The sequence below is a fragment of the Python bivittatus genome, unplaced genomic scaffold, assembly GCF_059951505.1.
Source record: "Python bivittatus isolate LINGU-HERP-01145 unplaced genomic scaffold, Pbiv_v1 ctg000690_np1212, whole genome shotgun sequence".
Classification (NCBI taxonomy): Eukaryota; Metazoa; Chordata; class Lepidosauria; order Squamata; family Pythonidae; genus Python; species Python bivittatus.
Genome location: NW_028277096.1, coordinates 840258 through 862272, shown reverse-complemented (window position 1 = coordinate 862272; position 22015 = coordinate 840258). Strand labels below are relative to the sequence as shown.

The 22015-nt window shown below is 39.4% G+C and overlaps 1 protein-coding gene and 1 long non-coding RNA gene across 3 annotated transcripts in view; both read left to right on the top strand.

Moving 5' to 3' along the window:
- The window catches only part of MTMR9 (myotubularin related protein 9), a 34109-nt gene extending 16867 nt beyond the window's left edge, over positions 1–17242 (top strand). Inside the window, exons 9-12 of one of the 2 annotated variants that reach the window (XR_015798226.1) lie at positions 1148–1368; positions 2865–3016; positions 4525–12467; positions 14246–17242. Coding sequence is in view for 1 of the 2 variants with exons in the window: in XM_007436646.4 (XP_007436708.1) it covers positions 1148–1368; positions 2865–3016; positions 4525–4703 (552 nt within the window). In the remaining variant the exon portion in view is untranslated. Of the gene's footprint in view, positions 1–1147; positions 1369–2864; positions 3017–4524 lie in introns of both variants that reach the window. The other variant, XM_007436646.4, reaches the window with a different exon arrangement.
- Positions 1–22015, top strand: part of LOC148214355 (uncharacterized) — a 169086-nt gene that overhangs the window by 118938 nt on the left and 28133 nt on the right. The gene's annotated exons all lie outside the window — the stretch shown is intronic.

Here is a 22015-nt window from a genome sequence, read left to right as displayed (position 1 = left end):
TTGCAATATGCTGTACATGGGGCTGCCCTTGAAGACCACCCGGAAGCTACAGCTGGTTCAAAATGCAGCAGCACAAGCAGTAACAGGTGCCTCTTGCCCATGTATCACCACTGCTATGTGAACTGTATTTGCTGCCAGTCGGCTTCGGAGTGCAATTCAAGGTGCTGGTTATTGCCTATACTGTAAAGCCCTGTATGGCATAGGCCCTGGATATCTGAGAGGCCACTTGTCTCCAATCACTGCTGCCCGCCCAGTACATTCCAGCAGAGTGGGTGCACTCCAGGTCCCCTCCATTAAACATTGTCATCTTGTGGGACTTGAGGAAGCATGCCTTCTCTGTGGCAGCCCCCACCCTCTGGAACAGCATCCCCCCAGAGGTAAGGATGGCACCCTCTCTCCTAGATTTCTGGAAAGCTTTGAAAACCTGGCTTTGGCCTCAGGCCTGGGGTTGATGTATGTTGTCTAAGGCCTTTGTTTTGTTTTGTTGACTTTGTTGTTTATTAGATCATTTTAGTCTAGGCCAGTGTTTCTCAACCTTGGCCACTTTAAGATGTGTGGACTTCAACTCCCAGAATTCCTCAGCCAGCATGGCTGGCTGGAGAATTCTGGGAGTTGAAGTCCACACATCTTAAAGTGGCTAAGGTTGAGAAACACTGGTCTAGGCTATCTGGCTGATTTAATATTTTAGCTCCCCCCCCCCCCCCCGTTTTGTGTGCTGCCCAGAGCCCATTGGAGTTGCACAGCCAATAAATTTAAATGAACCTAACCCTAATATCTTAATGGAGTTAAGTAAGAAGAAGGCAGCTTCCACTGAATACTTAAGGGGAAAAAAAACACTTTCTAATAATAAGAGCAGTTCAACAGTTATCAGAGTCTCCTTTTTACTAGATGCTTCACACAGAAGCTTGTCGTTTGGATTTCTATACTAAGCAGGAGTTGAACTTGATGCCCTAGCTAGCCCCTTCCAACCCTATGATCCTGTAATATGTTTTATGCAACCCAGTAGAAATCTTAGTGTTATTTGCATAAAAGGAGAATTTGGATCCAAAAAGATTGCTATAGTAGAAATATTTAATATTTCTTTTAACCAGGTGCATTATTATTTTGTCTAAATATATATCTATATTTCTGTGCTGTTACATTACAGGCTGGTCACCCATTTCAGCAGCGCTGCGCCCAATCAGCTTATTCAAATAGCAAGCAGAAATGGGAGGCTCCGGTATTCCTCCTCTTCTTGGATTGTGTCTGGCAGATCCTTCGCCAGTTCCCTTGCTCCTTTGAGTTCAACTCTCATTTTCTAATCATGCTATTTGAACATTCTTACGCCTCTCAGTTTGGAACTTTCCTGGGCAGCAATGAAAATGAAAGGTAGATAAATGTTTTGTCCTGAGTTTCTTGGAGTCCAAGCAATATTGTGGTTCATAGAAGGCAGTATTAATGACATTACTATCAAGATTATGAGACTCTTGGCTATTAATTTAAAAGACTTCAAGTTTGCAGTTGAGTTATGCCATTTATCAAATCAGGGGATTAGTTCATCTATTCCAGAAATGGTTGTGCTGGGTCTCCTGAAGTCTTCGCATTCCTCAAGTCCATCCCTCATAGGCATCCATGTGCCGGAATGGCACATGGCACAAATATGTCAGAACATGCCACTCTGTGGATGAAGGATGGGGTTTTGAAAGACAATGAGGATCTTTTCTGAGCTTTCAAAGGCCTGGTAGAGCTTTTGCAGGTCACCTATTCCCTACGTAGGCTCCCAAAGGAGGCAGTAGCCGAAATGGTCATTCCGACACTATTTTGAACACAATTGCAGTTCAGCCATGCAACCTGCAGCCCATAATAATTTCCAGTACCACACAGCTGGAATTTGGATGTGAAACAACCAAATTTTAGAGATACAGTTTCCTGCTGATAGACATAATACGCAGAGCAAGCAAAAAATGAAGTAGAACCACAACCCCAAAACACAGAAACAAATGTGTAAAAATCTAGGCCGCCTCCATTTGCTGTCAGGGCAGTGTTTCATAAGCTTGCCCACAGCAGCTTCTGGGGGAACTGTAGCCCCTAATACTAAAAAGTTATCCAACTTTGAATTAAAGCACATTGTGGGTATCAGGGTTTAGAAAGATTGCCTGAATATTTGAAGGTCTAAGGACTACAGTTGATGAACTGGTGATCTGATCAACATAGGACATATCTTTATCTTTCTCACTGTAGCATATAGGTTTGCTCTCTAATCAGTAGTGGTGTCTCTGTGCTTACTTTGAATTTCCTGCAAATATTGCAGGGTTGTATTTCAGAGATCACCTTGGAATCCTATAGTGTGTTAATAGTTCTGGCCACAAGGGGGATCTTGAATCTTATATTGCTGGAACTTAACTGAAAGCACAGTTTATATTTTCAGGGAGTACCAAGAAGATACGTACTAAATGCCAAATGCTTTTTTTTCCCTTTGACTTTCTCTGTTTACTCTCATATATTTGCCAAATACCTGCTGTTTTTTGGTTTTTGTTTTTGTTTTTGTTTTGCAATATACAAAATGTCCTGCACATTTTGTTTAAATGTTTCAGTGCAGGAGCAGCTACCTTACAGTTTCCCTAGGACTGAGTTTACTAGCTAGGATTTTATTTGATGTCATCTTGTTTCTCTTCTCTCATGCTGCTACTTGCAAGTTGGAAAAGCATGGTTTCTTGTGTTACAGAAGTAGCATAGCTTTCTTTTTTAAAATTCAGTTTTCTTCCACTTAGAGAGAAGAGCTCCCTTCCTCCAGGTTCCCCTGCAAATGTGGTGAATGGAACTGCTGATTTTGCTGGCTTTTTCAAATTAGGAGCACTTGTATTTACTTCTGATTTCTCTGTCAGGTCTAAGCTTAAGCTGTCTCAGAAGACATTGTCCTTGTGGTCCTGGGTGAACCGGCCAGAAGAGCTCAATCGATTTAAGAATCCTCTCTTTGAAGCCAACAGCCTAGTCATCTGGCCTTCTGTTGCACCACAAAGCCTGCAGCTCTGGGAAGGTACATTGTCTCCAAACAGGCCTGGAGGCATTAGGACATTCTGATCTGCTCTCTTCCTTATTGGTGGCATTGGCTACCTGCCACTCGACTGAGTCCAAACAGATGTGTTAGACAGGTTGGGCTACTGTCACATGTTCTCCATGATAGCTACCTATGGAAAGTGTCCAGAAATATGAATATCAAGTAGAGCTGTCTGGCTGGAATATATATATCTCTACCATTATTCCACTATGATCAGAAAATCTGAAGGGCCTCCCCTCTGATTAGCATTAGAAGGCCTGCTTTGTGGCTCCTGCCATTTGAGAAATAGCAGAGGAGGGATGAATCTTTTCAGGCCTTGCAAATTTAAATAACTTGCTTAAATCCATCTTGGTAGTAATCATTAGATGGACTTAAGTAAGCCAGGTACTTTTCCACATTGGACCCCTGTCTAGTATTACCCTATAGGTAATATTTGAATTGCTCCTCCCTCAGAATCTTTGCAAAGCCAGAAAGGGAGGCTGTGACCCACAGGCTGCAAACAGCTGTCCCTTTCCCCTCGGCCTCTTTTTGTAGCCTACAGAATTTCTTCAGATCACATTGCCAGAATTTGTCAGTGTGTTTTTTCAGTGGGCGTTGTTTCCTTTTTTCTTTTTTGAAAATAATAAGCAACATAGTTGTGCTAAACCTCCACTAGGCTTAAGACCTATTTTATTTGAAGGGGGGTGTGTGTGTGCATACAATCGTCTTCTCACTCCTGCCACCCTTCTATAGACCTAAGAGGTCTAATATTTTTTGAGAAAGGATTCTTTAACGGTATTGGGTAATATGGTATCATGTTTGCAGAGCTGTTGAACTAACAGTTATTCCTGCCTTCATCACTGAAAACTGTTCCACAGAGAGCTGCATAGTTGTATAACATTTCCTCTTTAGACCACTCACAGCTACCTAACTCCAGGAAAGAAAGCTGGTAGATATTCACAGCTGATGTGATCTTACTGCGCCTAATTCTTAGAGGAGCTACTAGACAGCCAGCTTGCATTCCTTGGAGTTTTTCTGTGGGAGTGGAGGGAAAAACAATGCTGAAATGATTGACAAGCTGTTCTGGTTTGTTGAAAGGGAGCCTCTAATCATCAGGTCACAGGTGAATGTTCTTTGTGACTCAGAATCAGGTGAATGTTCTGTGTGACTTAGTTCTTGTACCTTGCTAGAATGGAGAGCTTCCTCCACCAATTTGCCTGGCATCGATAGCCATTTGAGATCATAGAGTGAGAAGTCGTTCAATGACTGGTTTCATCTGAAGGAGGGGAAGCAGCAAAGCTACCTCTGACTGTTTCTTAGGTGACTTGCTCTTCCCAATAGTATGCCCTTATTCTAGACCCTACTATTCAGTGCTTTGATAGAAATGAAGGCATTGCATAAACACAGTTAAATAAAATCACTTTCCCAAAGATGAGAAACAGGCGAAGCTACTCTCTTTTATGGAGATACAAGGCATTTTTAAAAGTGTTTTCTTTTTGCTGCCCCAGGAGTTTTTCTTCGCTGGAACAGATCCTCCAAATTTGTAGACGAATCCTATGAAGAAATGATCAACATCATAAAGTATAACAAGGAACTCCAAGTGAAAGTCAACATGCTGAGACGGCAGCTGGCGGAGCTGGAGATCGATGACAGGGCCCAGGATGACGGGATGCCAGAGAGTCCCTGAAATCTGGCAGAATTCAGGGTCAGATTGTTCCTTCCTGGTTAAGCAAGTCACTTCTACACACTAAGCACTAAACACATAAGACTTGCATGCGCTCAAGCTCCTTTTTGGTGCAATCGGGTTGAACTTTTTTTTTTTTGCTTCAGAGTTCCTCACTTGGCACTGTAGTCATCCACCACCATTTAGGAAGGTGGTGCTTGTTTTTGTTTACATGACCAAATGTGTAATTTAGCTGGTTGTTGTCCCTCCCCATACCCCCAGGGAAGCGTCTCATCTTTAATAAATTGTGTGTTCAGTTACAGTGTCACTCAGGTTTTTAACCAATACTGAGCATCAATGAGGTTTACGATAAGGGTGCCCTTAGCTTTGCGGAAATTTTCATTCTGCATCTGGCAAATGCTGTCAGAAGTTTTCATGGTTTGTAAAATGTGATCTTTAAGATCCCTGTGGTAAGGGGAAGTATAAATTCTTCCTTTCTTCCCCAAAACGAACCTTTTTGTTCTTGGTTAAGACACTGTAACTTTGGCTTGGTTAGGGCCTTCAGTCCCAGATTGAAACAGCATTTTTCCATGCTCCTTATTCCACACCACAACTTGCAGCAAGGAAAAGTAGAAAGTGTCCAATAAAAAGCAAGGTATTTTCTCTAGCCTCCGCACTAGGTGACTCAGGCAGTGCTGATCATGTCTTCATTTTTCATATCTTAGTTCAACATGAAGTAGATTCTGCACAGCTGGTAGGGAGGTGCATGTTGGAATGCTGTCCATAAAGATGTGGGTACTTCACTATTTTTGTTTGTTAGCCTATTTGTGGAAAAGCTACCATAATATTCTAACTTGCCAGAATCAGAATATGTCTGCTGTAGAGGAAATACACAAGCTTTTCTCATATGTAACCAATTCTGGCATAATGTTTTGATAGTTGTGCTGTATCACTGAATCACTTCCCAGTTGGGGAGACTGCATAGTTCTGCTAATGTGTTCTCTGGATATTTATGCTAAAACATGGATCCATGTTCCTTAACAAGAATGCACTATTAGACAGAAAGTGTGATTTGGCTGATGGTTGATGACAAATAATACATATAGCACTAACAGCATGAAACCTAAGTAACTTTGATCTATAGGCTGTTACCACTAAGACAATGAAATGACCTTGCCCAACATGGAAGCTTCTTATTATTGGCTTTGTGCTAGTCTGCTAAGCTGAAGGTGGGAGGAGAATTTAAATGCCATATCCAGTTCATAATCTGCAGTCAGCTTGGCTTGCAGGTTAAGTCAATTTGGCCTGGGGGTTGATATGTCCTGTTCCCGTGGAACTCAAGCATATTCACAATACCTTTGAAGAGGGAGTATCTGTGTATGCATGCTCACACTTGTTCAACCCTTTGAGACAAGTGTCTAATATTGGATGTACTTGTTAGAGCTGCATTCTATTGTAGAGTTTCCTCTGGGTCAAAGGCTTTTGGAGAATATTGCTATGCTCTCATTTTTTAACATAATATCAACAAGTAAGAGTCCCCTGCTCTTTATTTTGGTTTGTTTCTCTTGAATGTTCAGTAACACTTCATTCTCTTTTCCATTTAAAAGAGATCACTGCCTGTTTTTATTCCATTTCCTTTAGATAATCTGTCTCACTAGACATGTCTTTCTCCTATTCCTGATCCCAGGAACTTACAGCCCTTCTTGATCTAATGTGGAATTGCTTTAAATTCCCCATTCTGATCAGTAGCTTTTTCTTAGAGGCAGTCCTTCCTGAACTAACAAATTTTATTCTCTGCCACCCGATCAACTTAGCTGACACTATCAGAGGTTCCCCTCCTGCAACTGCAACATAATATAGATGATTGCCCAAACAGCAGAACATTCAGCATTTTATTGGGAATGTGAAATGCATTGTCCCTTTTATTGAATGTTACTAAATACTCTGGGGTAGGAACAACTTTTTGTTTTTGTTTTTGTGGGGAGGATGGCTTGGAATTGTGGATAATTGTGTCTAACCTGCTGATAACCCCCTTCCGCCTCCCCCCAAATCCCTTCGGAGGAGCCAGGAATGTACAGTATTCATTTTCTTCAGGGAATGCTGCTCAGAATTAGTACTGTCTGTAACTTGTGATTTTCACTAAGATACATTTCTTTCCAAGTATAGTGATATCTTGCTCTGCACACTAGATTGGAAGCTGCAAGCCTGTTCCAGGAGTTTACAAATAATGGTTTGGCTTACCAGACATTCTGCATATGCACTTGCCACTAGAAGGCTGGAGGGACAAAGGTGCATTTTCAAATTTGCTTGGGTATCACACAAAGGCACTCAAGCAGAGGGAAAATTGGGAGTAGGGATTTTTCTGTTGCTATCCTTTTTCTCAGTAGCCAGGACAATACCCAGTTGAACTGGCTAAGAGATGTGTGCTAACCTCACCCCACACTTGCCTTTGTGTGACTTTGCAGTTGTTGGAAATTGTGGCACACTATAGGGTTGTTTGATTTAAGGGACTGACTGGAAGTTTTAGGGGGATGTTACATCGATTGAATTTCCAGGAAAAAGGGTAAAATATCAGGGATGAAGATTCAGAATCTTCATTCTGAGTTCTTTTCTGCTTAGTTTGGCAGTTTTTGCATGGATTTCATTCTGTGTTCATTAAGCACCACCGTAACCTTTTCAGCATAATCAAATTCTACCCTCAAATAGACTGCTAAATGGCACCACTCTAAAATATTGGGATGAACAGACTCCTTCCATATCTATTTATTTCAAAATTATTTTCTTGTTCAGTTTAGCTGTGATAGATTTTTGCCTATGATATTTAACCATGTTCATTATTCTTCAAAAATTGGTTGTAAAGGATTCATAATCTTGATGGCTAATTTTTGATAGTCTGATAGTTTTTAAAAGGTGTGTTTGATTAAAGGGAATTGTAAATAACAATATTTACAATGCAGTATTTATTATTTGCATGAAGTAGACATTAGTAAAATTGTGTTAATTTCACTTGTAAAATATGCCATTTCATGTGGTTTCATAACAGTCTTAAGATTGGTTAACATTTCAGCCTTCTCCAGAAAATTTTTCAATTGCATTTTCATACTACTATGAATTCTGGAACTTTTTTCCTCATTAAAAATTCGGTCCTTTATAACAATGTAAAGATGGCCCACTTGGTTTGGCTGCTTGATTACAACAAAGCAATCAACCCAAACATCAAAATTTCTTGCAATGGGTGTTACAAAATTATGCTGAGGGTTTTTTTATTCTCCAAAATGTCTAAATCTTTTGTCTTTTTCCCTCCTAATGGCTGCAAATGAGGCAGAGAGTTGAGGTAAATTCTGTATACTATTATTGGGATTGTATGTATTATAATAGTGAACATGTGTAGAAAAGAGCAACCTGGTTTAATTATTTCTACAGCCAAACATTTCATATGACTAGGATCTCCTTCCATTCTCTGTTGGGCTCTGCAGATCTAATGAAATTACTGTGTTGTGCGGATAGATGCAAGTTCTTGCCCACCTTATCAATTTTCTCTGGGTAGAATCTGCCTGTTGTAATTATTTGAAGTTGCTGCCTCAGCATTCATGAAGTCTTCATTTTTAAAAATCAAAATAAATTTGAGAAGTTACTGTTTTATTGGATGGTTAACATTCTTCTAGCATCTGATTGTCTCATAATTTATCCTACAATAAGTGTCTTACATGTTGCCTGTTTTTCAGAGTACCAAATTTGCTGAACAGGAAGCTGAGCCCCCACCCCTCAAATAACTACCAGTGAATTGGCAGGCCAGTCAGACTGCCTGATAAGAATAAAAGCTGCTGCTGTCTGGGAGTGCCTGACCCTTTTTGTAGCACCTAAACAAGGGTTACCTCTGCCCTCACCTCATCACTTCCCTTCCCTCCTCTTCCTTCCCCTTCCCTCCCTGTTTCTCCTAGAAGGAAGAAGGGAAAAGGGAAATGTATATGTGCTTCCATGTTTTTGCATGGGAGAAAAGAATAATTGGTAGATGCTTATGGAAGAACAACTAATGTTATGACTAGAGATTATGAATTTACAGGCAATATTAATTAGTTATCTATTTTTTTTGTCCTGGCCTAACCTTTTGGAGGGGGGTGGGTGGGTAGATGGATAGATAGATCTACATTTATACATACTTGCATAAGTGTAACACATTTACATATTTATTATGGGGAGGGAAAATGGATGGATGGATGGATGGATGGATGGATGGATGGATGGATGGATATAGATTTCTGCTACTCTCCCTTTGGCAGTGGGATGTTTTTATATTCAGAGTCATCTTCCATTCAGATAAATATGGTACAATTCACAAAGGAGTGGTTTAGCATTTGAGGATACCAGTTCTACCCTTTAATTCATCTACTTAAGAGAAATCCTCCTGGTCTTCACTTATGACCATATGGCCAAGAATATGTTAGTTTTATGCATCCCCTTTTCAGTGATTGAAAACAGAAATCAGTCAGGCCAAAGAAATTTCAGAATTCAAAAATTTATGAAATGTCCACCAAGTGAATTACTGGTTCCACTCTATAGCCCTGCTGGGCTTCTAGAACAATATTAATGAGATTAATTAATGAGAGAACAGAAAGCTGAGCATCCCTTTCATTTTGTGCCCCTCCATTTATCCTGTTGAGGAGGCTCTTTGATGGGTATGCTTAAACGTGAAAACAGCACTGGGCTGTTTACAGATATGAGTCTTCTCAGTGAAGAATACAGAAAGTCAGTTAACCTGACAATTATAATGCCTCTTGATTTTATGTTGAACATCGCACATTTCTGATTGTATCCTGATTTATTCCCTCACTCCCATAAATCCATGTTGCCTTGTCCTATGACTTGGATGCCTGATACATTGACTCTGCACTCCAGCAAAATGTATTTATTTGATTTATTTATTAAATTTGTCCCCCGCCCATCTCCCAGCTCTACAATTGTCTTCATAGATTGCCAAGAATAACATGCATGTATTGTATATTTATTTACTTTACAGTTTCCACAGCCCACACAAAATAATTTGAGTGGGTTACAACATATTAGAAATTATAAAAACCACAATAACAATATATAATTTCTGACCCAAGATGTCAATAATATTTAACTAGAGTTGAAGGCTTGGTGCATAACACTGCCTTCAATAATGCTCTAAATGCCATGCAAGGGAGGGGGGATTTGCATATTAGTGAACATACAGAACTGAATATTGCGGTTTTGAGGCCAACTATCGTCTGATTATTTTTGGGATTGTATGTTTGCTTGAATGTGACAGTCTGCTTTTAAGTGCACTATTGTCTGCATTGTCTATGTCATATTTAACTGGTACCTTGGCATCTTGACATTTTCTTAAGACTTTCAAAAGAAGGTAAGAAAAGTGCTTTTCCTATAAAACTGTTGTATATTTTCAGACTTTTGTATAGTGAAGTATTATCATCTATAATGTCCTGTTGCACTCCATATCCATTAACTATTAACAAATAATGTGGTCACTGCATCTTGGTCCTATATCTGGATTTGCTGCTGCTTTGAAGTTTAATTTTTAAGTGAGCCAATTCAGAAGCATTCTCGGAACCTTTGTGGTGATCTGTTGGAGAACATTTGCCATTGCTGTATCAAAATCCTAAATATTGCTACATAGCCTTTATCAGAAAAATCAATAAACTTGAGGAAAAATGTGCTTGAAGTTTATTAATCTGTGCTAGACATATTGCACTGAAAAACAGTTGTAAACCCAGTTTTTATATTTGCTGGGCTAGTATAAACTCAGTTAAAATCTTTTAGAATTGTGTATTTACTCCAGTTGAATCTTGTCAATGTTTTCAATTTATTTACTTTGTGAACTGAGTGAGGGATTCTTACAGAAACTACTACATGCATAGAAATTAAATTGAAGCTTGTAAAACTGTTTGAGAACGCCCCTTTCAAAATGCTCTATGTTCTGGGTACATCCAATAAAGGACAAATCATTGCATTAATTAACTTTACAACTGGATTTATCTGGATTGCTGGGAAGAGAATCAGTGTCTCTGTTCAGGTCTAACAGATTCTGCTAAGATTCTAGTGTAACAGAGTGGCTTCAGAAGCTTGAGCAATGAACAAAAGACCTGAATTTAAATATTGCCACGTCCTAAATTAAACAATTGGCCTTGGGGCATGGGTGGGCATCTGGCTGCAGACACAACCCTCCCACCCAAGCTCCATTTAGGTTTAAAGCAATGTTGTCCAAACTTGGCCACTTTGGCCAAGCTGGCTGGGGAATTCTGGGAGTTGAAGTCCACTCATCTTAAAGTGGCCAAGTTTGGACAACACTGCTTTAAAGCATCCATTTCACCCTTTAACCTCCCCCAAAACAGGCTGAAAATTTAATTCCCAGTCACTCCCATCATGTCATCAGCCATCCCTCTTGCAGTACCTAGGCAGAAAACAGGCAAAATATGACCTCCTAAATTAAAAAAGATTGTCTACACCCATCCTAGCCTCGGTTGCCCTACCTGCAATAAAAATGAAAGAGAACTGATTAATTGTATGATACTGTGAAGACAGCCACAGGATAATGTCTGTAAAACACCTATTTTATTTTATTTTAAAATGTGTGTGTGTGTGTGTGTGTATCACATTTGTATAGCATTTACAGTTCTTAAAAATGCCACAGGGATGTTACATCAACAGCTATTACGGAATTATTCTGGCTAGATTTTAGTTTACTGTTGGAGTTCAGCTGGACATGGCCAATATCAACATCTGTATACCTGACTTTTTTCCTCATAATATCTAGAATAACTTATTTATTAGTTACACTTTTAAATGACCATAATTTTGCAACACTTGTCAGCTTACAAGGAAAAACATCCATCGCACATAAATGCTAAAATAATTTTTTTTTAATCTTAACATTTATTTAAATTTCTTAAAACCGGAGCGCATAAACAATCTGCAGTGCTATCTTAACTAATAACGAAAGCCCTTTTGAAGAGCCCCGTTTAAACCTGTTTACGAAAGGTCAATGAGGCTGGAGCAAGCCTGATCTCTGGTGGTGAATGTTCCACACCAAGAGCCCCTTAATGGAAGAGCCTCTTCTTCTAGTCCAGTCCCCCCCCCCCGTGGGACACCAGTAGTGGGGCACTATCAACATTTTTTCCTGAGTTGTTGGTCAGATGACTTGACTGACTGACGGAAGTGGTCCTGCGCGTACCACAGTGCCAATACACTGTTGGTATAAATAAAAACCAGCATTTTAAATTGCTCTTGGAGGATTACTGGCAGCCAACAGAGGGTTTTCTCCCCAGGCACAATACATTTGTGGCACCTAATATTAGTTAACACACGAGCTGCTGCATTTTGTACCAACTACAGTGTCCAAATACCCTTAAAGGCAGTCCCATGTAGATCGCATTGCAATGGTCCAATCTGATGGTAATAAGAGCATCTGTTACTGTTTTAGGTCCTCCTGCTCCAGCTAGGGCTGAAACTGGTACACTGTCTGGAACTGGTCAAAGGCCGTCTGGTCATAGCTTCCACCTGCCCATCCAGCAGCGACTGAGAATCCAGCAGGCCCTCCCTATCACAGACATACTTTCTCAGAAGTGCCATTGCCTCAAGAGGCACTACAGGAGCTGAAGAGAAGCTTGATGTACAAACAGCAGCTTTGCTTTGCTTGGGCTCAACTTAAGTCTGTTTCTTCCCATCCTGACCCTAACAGACTCTGGATGCTGGGACAACTTGCACATAATATGATGGCATCATATCCATAAGCACTGCTATCTCCAGGTAGACTAAAAAAAAGTTGCCAGTCATTGTAGACCAACCTTCCCAATCTGAATCTCACAATATACTGTAGTTTGACTGTTGTCATCCCTGGCCGTGTAAAAATACGTCAGCTGTATCTGGCAGGAGTTGTAGTACAAAATATCTAAATTTTAGAGGAAGTATATTAGGAAAGACGGATGAAGACAACATTGAATCAGTTGTCTGGTTGTATTCAAGGCAACCTCTTATGCTCGTAATTCCATTTTACAATATTTGATGTATTGATTCACTTAAGGCTGGCTGCTTGGCAAAGTTTTCTGGTACCTAAAATACAATTTAATGGACTAGTTTGGTCTAGTGGTTAAGGCACCAGGCTAGAAACCAGGAGACCATGAGTTCTAGTCCCACCTTAGGCATAAAGCCAGCTGGGTGACCTTGGGCCAGTCACTCTCTCTCAGCCCTAGGAAGGAGGTAATGGCAGACCACGTCTGAAAAAGCTTGCCAAGAAAAGTGCAGGGACTTGTCCAGGCAGTTGCCAGGAGTCAACACTGACTCACAGGCACAACAATAAATAAATAAAATGCAGTTTGAGATACTGTAAGAAAGAAATTACAATTTCAATCAACTTTATCAGGTTCTGTTAGACTAAAAATAACTTTTGGAATAGAATCTATGCAGAAAGCAGTAGTTCTATTCCAGAAGTAGATCTGAAGCAAAATGGGAGCCAAAAAGCTACTATATAAAATCATCTTTTTCCTGTCCACAGCAACCTAGCAGAAATATTATTCAGCATTGTTTTGTATTCTAGCAGCCCTTTTTATTGATTATAATTATGTCAGCAACTAACTGAACAAACTTGCAAAACTACAACCTTATAGTTTGCTTGGTTCAAAACCCCCAGGAAGCTAATTGCAGAAGTGTAGCCATGCTGCAACAGACTGTGGGATGGGGAGGAAAGGCTCCTTTTTCAAAGTTAACCAGTGAAAGAGAGAGAGTTACCGTGCAGAGCACAAAACCAAAGACATTCGATCAAGAGGATAAAAGCTCTCCTCCCAGAGAATGTGACCTATTCCTGTTTGATAAGGAACTGGCAGGGGTGAATTACGTATGGGCTCTAAGAAAGGGCCATTATTTTTCTGTAATGTGCAAGCCACTTCCCTTTCAAATGAAACTCTCCCATTTAGCCTGTGGCAGTGGCAAAAGTAACTGTTGGCACATAATGGCACAGAGCACTTTTCAAGATGTGCAGATGAACAAGCCCTTGTTGGCATGGTTGGTTAAACTAATTAGATCTTGCAGTGAGCTTGCTCCTGTTCTTGTGAATTAAAAGTAGTGTTTCATTTCTGAAGAGAACAAAGAGTTTCTTGGTAGGTCTTTCTTTCACGACCTGTAATTACTGGAGCTTCAAGTTCTGGATGAACCTAATTCATCTGCAAACAAAATGGCAATATATATTTTGTAGAAGAGATCAAATATTTGTTTTGCAAAGCATTTACCTTCTGATGACATAATTATTAACTAGCCAGCAGCAGCTGCAGCAGCTTTGTTGACCAGCATTTTCCATATTCAGAAGAACTAGTGTTGATTATCTAATCCCAGTTAATTCAATTTTTTTCACTTGTATGTTTTAGTTTTGCTTCCTTTTCTGTGTATCTTTTCTTTGGTGCCTCTGTTAGATAAGATGTGTATTTGAAGGGCAGGTTTTATTTGTTATTTATTTATTTGATATATATCCTGCCTGTGTTTTGTTCATCTCAAAGTGAGATACACAATGCTTCTTCCTCCTGTTTTCCCCACAGGAAGCCTATGAGGTGGGTTGGACTGAGAGAGAGAGAGAGAGAGAGACTGGCCCAAAGTCACCCAGCTGGCTTCCTTACCTAAGGGAGGACTGGAACTTTCTTAGTCTCCTAGTCTGTAGCCCAGCATTTTAATCACTACACCAAACTGGCTCTCAATCTAAGCTTCAATCATAGCTTAGTATGGTAAGTGAAATCTGTCACTAGGCCAACAAGGGACAAACAAAACATAACATATTAATGACATACATGTATGGAGGCAGTGCAGAGGTAGGTCCTGTCATTAATAAAAGTTTCATATGTCAGCACAATCTCAATCAACCTGATTTCCTTCCTTGAAATTTCATGACACAAGAGCTTTACTGAAGACACAGTCTTCAGTATCACTGAATGGTCACTGAATGGATTGGTCAGTAGGTATCCAATTTATGAAAATTTGAGTTCTGTTACCAAAAAAAAAAAAACAACAACTTGGGGTCTTCATAGATAGCTTATCTTTTTATCATATCTTGACAGTTTAATTCTTGAACTGAAATGCAACTTTACCACAAGATAATGTTTCATTTAGCTTTGTAGCTGAGTCATTAGGTTGTTGGACATGCATACTGAAAAAAAGGAGAGTGGCACAGAGCACTGAAGAAGTGAAACTTCTCTTCAACAAGGATGGAGAGCCAAAGGTTGGAAAATCACTAGATGAAAGAATAGAAGTTGGAGTTGTTGCGGCAAGCTGTAATTTCTCACCAAGCTCCTGATTGAAGGAAATGCCTGTACTTTACATCAGGGATTGTGATAAAGCAGGTGGATTAGATTTACAATATTGTTATGTATACCCAATTTATTATTTTGCTTATTTTTGTCTAAGATTTCCCGGTAAGTGTTCTCTTTTATAGTAATGAAGTGAACACACTGCATTACATAAAACGCGTGCCGGGAGGCTTTGCTCATGGTGACTCATGCCTTAGTTACCTCCCATTTGGATTACTGTGACATGCTTTACACGGGGCTGCCTCTGAAAAGCATTCAGAAGCTGCAGCTGGGTTTTGGCAATTTTTTTGGCATTCCTCGTTCACTTGTGTAACACTGCTGCTCCACAAGCTGCACTGGCTCCCAGTAGGCTTCCAAGTGCAATTCAAGGTGCTGGTCATTACCTATAAAACACTTTATGGCATAGGGCCAGATTACTTGCAGGACCACCTCTGTCCCCTTGTTTTTGCCTGCTCCATCACATCTAGCAGAGAAGGCATGCTCTGAGTCCCTTCTATTAAACAATGTCATCTTGTTGGACCCCAAAGTCATGCCTTCTCAGCGGCAGCATCTGTCCTATGGAACCCCCCTTCCCAGGGATTCGGATGGCCCCAGCCTTTTGCAAGCCATTGAAGACCTGGCTGTTCCACCAGGCATTTGGGCCAGCAGATAGATGAGGTCTGCCGTCGTTGGTGAGTTGAGTCAACAGTTTTCTTAAGCGCTGGGGGTTGTCTGGGAAGGTTGTTTGTTTTACTCTTGTAAGCCGCCCAAAATCACTTCTGAGAGATGAGTAGCTACATAAACTAAATAACAAACAAGTGAAGCAGTACCCTGCTGGATCAGACCCCTGGCCCATCTAGTTCAGTAGTCTTTTCTCATGGTGGCCAACCAACTGTACAAGGAAACCTATTTGTCTCCCAGCAGATGGCCAGAGGCAATCACATTGTCATCAAGGCTAATAACTACTGAACCCCATGACTTCTATGAATTGGTCCAATCCTGGCAGCCAGCCCCACATCTCATGGCAGCAAATTCCAAAGTTTAACTACACATTGTGTTGGTCTTTTTTTAGATCAGCCGTGCCAACCCCTTCATTGAACTGTTTACCATTACTCCAAGATCTCTTTCCTCATCAGTTAATGCTAGCTATGATCCCTAGTTTGTATGAGCAGTTAGGATTTTTGCACTAGTGTGTATCACTTTACACTTACTCACATTGAATGACATCTGCAATTTTGACACCCATTCCCCTAATGTGCAGAGATTGCTGTCAGAGATTCCTGCTGACTTGTTCTTTTAAAGCTAGTCCCCTTTTATATGTATGTACTGCTCTACTGTGATGTGAAGAAAACCATGTGGTTCATAGTTACAAGTGATGATGAGGACAAAAAGAGTTTTCCTTTTTCATTTGAAACAAGGAGGGACAGAAAATCCCAAAATAAGTAGGTAGTGGCTTGGGCCTGGCTATGTATGAGACTGCTTTTTTCAGATAGAATCTACTACAGATGCTGAAGGTTCCCTTTGTTGTGAAGGGTGGTGAGGAGGAACGTAGAGGCTGGCATTTCTTGTTTTAGCTCCCCTCATGTGGAATAACACCCCCATAAATAAGATCCCCATTTTGATGTTCAGGAAGCTACATGAGATTTTTTTTGGAGAGCATTTGGAGATTTATCAGATCAGCACTTCAATAATGTACTTGAGATGGGCGATGGGTACTAGTAATAATGGCTGTTTTATTGAATTATGGCTATATATTTGGTATTTGCTTTTTTTTGTAATGTAGAATCCCTTTTTATAATATAGATATCTGATTCTGTAAGCCACATAGATTCAATTGACCTAAGTGCATAGAAGCACTTGAAACAAATAGACGAATAAAAAGCATACCAAATAAGAAAAAAAGGAAAACACTTATTAGCGCTCTTGAATGACTAGTGTTGTTAGTGAACTGGAGAGAGCAAGATTCACTAAAAATCTCTTGACTGCAGAGGCATGGAAATTTCAAGATTCTTTATCTGTTATTCTTTAATCATATTGCATTGTATGTCATCTGCCAGGTGCAATTTGAGCACAATGTATCTTATGCTGTCAATATAATATATAAATACCCACACACACACAAATCCATTAAATAAAAATAAATGAAATAAATTACTGACTAGCATTTTATGTTCACAGTCGGAAATCAATGAAAATATTAAATATTCATAGAGAATTTTAAGGCGGAATTTGGGGAGCAAATATTTTTTAGATGTATTTATATTTCTGCTGAGAAAAAATAGCTGGGCAACATTCACTTTTTGAATAGAAAATTAGTATAGTGTAGAACATGAGTAGACATCCTATAGTACTCCAAATGCTAATGAATTACAACTCCCAGAAAGTGAGATCAATAGCAAGGGATACTATAGTTCAGCAACATCTGGAATACGTAAGTATAGTCCTCTTCATAGGTCTGGAAAAAAAACAGATAAAAATGAGAATTAATTAGTTGTAAAGTGAGGGGGAGTTTAAATTATCTCAAATAAGGATTTTTTTTTTTTTAAAGAGTTGCATTCTGGGATGATTCTGTAGCATTATCTTCAGTCTGGCAAAAAAAAAATCTTAGTAAATAAATTCCCATTTGTTTTTGATTTTGACTTGGATTTGTTGTACTCCTTGATAAAGCCAATGCTGATTAATTCTTGCCCTTCTGTACACATCATTCCTACTGTTTATCAAATATATCTAGTTTGAATGCACTTTTTGTGAATAAAATTGTAATGCTCAGCTTTTCTGGCTGTGGATTGCAAACTCAGTTGTTCTCACACAAAATAACCAGCTTTCTATGAGTATTTCATTATTATAATTAATCCCACTGTTGATGACTCTTTCATTTGTAATAATTTCCAGAAGGGTAGCCATGCTCATCTGCTCTAAGAATTCCTACCTCCAGAATTACTTCTATGCAAAGCTTAAACGTATACAAAATAACACAGTGCCCATTCACAACAGTGGGTCATTACTGAATGCATACTTTGTATACATTTAAGCTTTGTTATAAATGCCACAAATCCTACAAATTATATATTTTTGCATTTCATGGCCAGTTGCTCCAGCTGCTTGCATTCTCCCCCTCCCATCTACCTCTTGTAATACATAGGGTTTCAAGCTTTTCATTGCACCCACTGATCAATGTAATATTTTAATTAACAAAAGGTATACAGAGAACAAGCCCCATTTAGAAGAGACATTCCCACACTGCTGTTGAGGAGATGCTTCTTTAAGATGTTTTGCTTCAGCACAATGTTTCACTATTTATGCACTTGAATTAAAATGATAGATTTCTTTGAGCGACAACTCTGTTTCAAATTCTACCAAACAGGAATAAGAGTTCAAGCATCTCTTGAACCATATCAGCCTGCCCCATTAGAACCAGCAGGGAAGGTATGCTACACATTCCACCGGCCAGAGACTTGCATTTGGTGGGTCCCAGGAGGTGGGCCTGCTCTTCCTTGTGGAACATTCTCCCCCCTGAAATGAGGCTCGCCCCTTCCCTGCTGTTGTTTAGGAAGTCCCTCAAGACCTGGTTGTGTCATCGGCCTGGGGGCTTTGGGAACCGGAGACGCTCTTAGCTGGCTCCACTGTAATGAATATTCTGCTCCCTCCATGGGGTTTGTATATTTTAAATCTTAAAAAAAAATTTTTTTTGGTAAATTGTGATACTGTTTTTATTCTAATGTTTTATCTTTTTTATAATGCCTGTTTTTATTCACTTATTTTATTTTAATTGTACGCCACCCAGAGTCACTTTGTAAGATGGGCAGTGTGATAGATAGCATGAGCGGGGAAGATTCTGAAATGGAGCTTCAAGGTTGTCAGGAGGGGGGGGAGAGACATTCCAGGGCAAGTGCCTCCTCAGCCCACAAGACTGTGGGAAAACGAAGAGGAGGAGGCTGGCTCCTCCCTAGAGCCTCACGGAGTATATTCTCTAGTAGCTGTAGATAAATTTAGCCTGGCAAGATTCTGTCTATTAGGTAGTTCATTAGCCATAGCCCTACTAGACTTTTCCCCCCCTTCCTTTCATCACTCTGGGTCTTGAAGTTCCAATCTTGTGAATCAGGCCCACTGAAGTCAGTGGAAATGAATTCTTAGCAGACACTAGGCTCAAGAGTCATGAATCTAAAAGTCCCGAGTTTAAATTTTCCCTATGCTTATAATCTCACTAGCTCAGTTAAGAAAACTCCTATTAGTCTCCTTCTATCCATTATCCCATCTGCAGCATGGAGATACCAGTATCATTCTATCTTAGAGATTCTTCATTAGAAATGCTAGCATTTGTGCAGCTATTTGAGCACCAAAATACTACATCAGTTTGAAGTAATTTTCTTATTTCCAGATTCTGGGCATTTGTCTATAGTAACCTTAGAAGCTGGCAGAACCCATTTTCAAAAAGATTTCTTTACTTTTTTTAGTTTCATTTCTTTTAAAAAATAGTTTATTTTTTAAGAGTAAAGTACAAACAACTGTAACACCAACAGAATATGCATATGCAGTATAGTGGTTATGAGAGTCAGTGTAGTATAGTGCTTAAGATGCTGGACGAGCAGCAGGGAGACCCAGGTTCTAGTTCTGCCTTGGGCATAGAAACTGGTTGGGTGACTTTGGGCCAGGCACACTCTCTTAGCCCTAAACCTGGAAGTCAAAAAACATCTACCAGTCTGCACTGAGCCAGCACGGTTGATTGAAGTTCACAACCTTCAGTGAAGAGACCTTTATGTTGCAGTGAGCTGACTTAGGAGGAGGAGGAGGAGGAGGAGGAGGAGGAGGAGGCTATACGATAAGATAGGATAAGAACCTGATATTAATTAGAATAAATAAAAAAAAGAATTATAAAAAAGAAAAAAGATCAATTTAATGATTATTTAGTAAGTATCAATTTGGAATTCAATTGTTGAGCTTATAATTAATTCTAGATCATATGGAAACATGGTGCTTCATCTTCTCATTTTTAGAATATAAAGATTTCTGAAAAATGGGTAACACATGCAACGTCGAATCCATTTCTTATTATTAAGATGGTTAAATTTCTTTCCATTTATGTAGAGTTATCCTTTCACTGTGTCCCAGGCTTGGTAGAATCAAAGGGTTTCATTAAGTAATAAATTCCATATTTTAGGAATATGGTTCAGCATGTTTATGTCTTTAGCTATTATATTTCTTTCCAAAATTCTATTAATATATACTATGATTTGAAACCAAAACAAAATTATAGCTAGACAAGACCAAGTTAGAGTCCTCAAATTTCTTACAATGTCCCCACAAAAGAAACCTAATACCCAACTTTTTAAACCATTTTTGGAGGGATTCAATACTATAGATAGAGGGTCCTTGTTATTAGCCTCCCAAAGTTGCTATAATGAGATGGGGGGGGCATATACATCAAATAAATATGCAAAAATATTTTCAAATGAATTAATTTCATTCTTAAAATATTAGAAGTATGTCTACATTTCTTAAAACCTTGATCCATTGATTTTCCAAGATTGGATATTCCAATTCTTCATTTCATAGTTATATACTTGAAGTAATGTTAACTTCCATTCTGCTTTTCAGTTCCTTATAAAATTGGATACTTGGTTTCAGTTCAAGCATTGCATCTCTTAAGGTTGCTAATGTTGCAAGTCAGCTTCCAAGCTGTTAGAGCATCTGGGGTATACTGTTTAGTCAGTACATATTTCAGTTGTATGTATTGCCAAGCGGAAGTTATAAATAAATCATATTCATAGCGCGAGACTTTTAAAAAAAACCATTATAAATCAACTGATTTAAGGTTCTTATCCTTTGTTTGGGCCAAGCATTCCAGTAAAACATACACACTGCTATTTTTAAATTAGGGTTATTCCATAATGTCAATTTCTCATGTGATTTTGGATCAAAATGTGGCCACTTATTAATAACCAAATATGTCTAGAAGCCTTCAAGACTGAAAACAAATGCCCTTATTTAATATGCTTGGAATATAAAAACTTCCAAGATTTCAGAGGGGTTACGCACTTGCTGCCTAGGCAAGCCCAAAGAGGGGAATATTCATAAACTCATTGCTAGATAGATACATAGATAGATGTTAAAATGAAGGCTCTGTAATAAAGGTGAAAATCTGGTAAGTTAAAGCTGCCTTTATCATAAAGTACAGTAACTGCAGATTGGCCAAAGATATTCAGGAGCTTTGGTCTGCCATAAGATTGTTTCTCATAAACTTATTTATTTGTGCAAAATTATCTAGCAGGATTTAACCTTGGAATCCTTCTTAAAATATTCATGAATCTCAATGTAAAATGCATTTCAATTATATTAATCTTGCCCTAAAGATTTAACAGAAATTTTAGCCATGGAGTTACACCTCTTGAAATTGCATCTATGCATTTAGATGTATTTAATTCAACATATCGTGCTACCTTTTCAGAAAAACATAAATCCAAGTCTTTCGGAGTCTGTACAAATTGTAAATCCTAGTTTCTTGCAGCAATCTATTGACACTGCAAATCCCAAAGGCAACAAATTATAGACTATTGCCAATTAATAGTGTAGCTGAAGTATGGGCCATATTGTTGTACAATCTCAATAAGCTGTGGTGATGATTATTATTTCGAAGGGGGTCAAAATACTTGCAGTTAGAAGCTGCGAGGCTGCTACCTCAAGCGTTACGCCCACGTCTCACTTGTTTTATAGCTGCCGAGCAAACCCACCAACCGAAATGAACTGTTCTATTTTATGTTGTCCCCCCTTTGTAAAAACACCGGGATCACTCGACCTGCGCTGTTCCCTTAATAATTAACGACAAAACGACGAAGCCACATTTACCTATAAATAGAAGTGACGTCACATCGGGTCACCGGCTTCGTTTCCTATACGTCACTCCCTTTCCCCCGCCTGTTCTTTCCCGGAACGAGCCGCTCAGCCCAGTCCAAGGGTTCCCATGGCAACCGCGGAAAGTGCGAGTCGCCCCCTGCCCACAAGAGGGTCGATGGCGGGGTGCCGTTTCCCCCG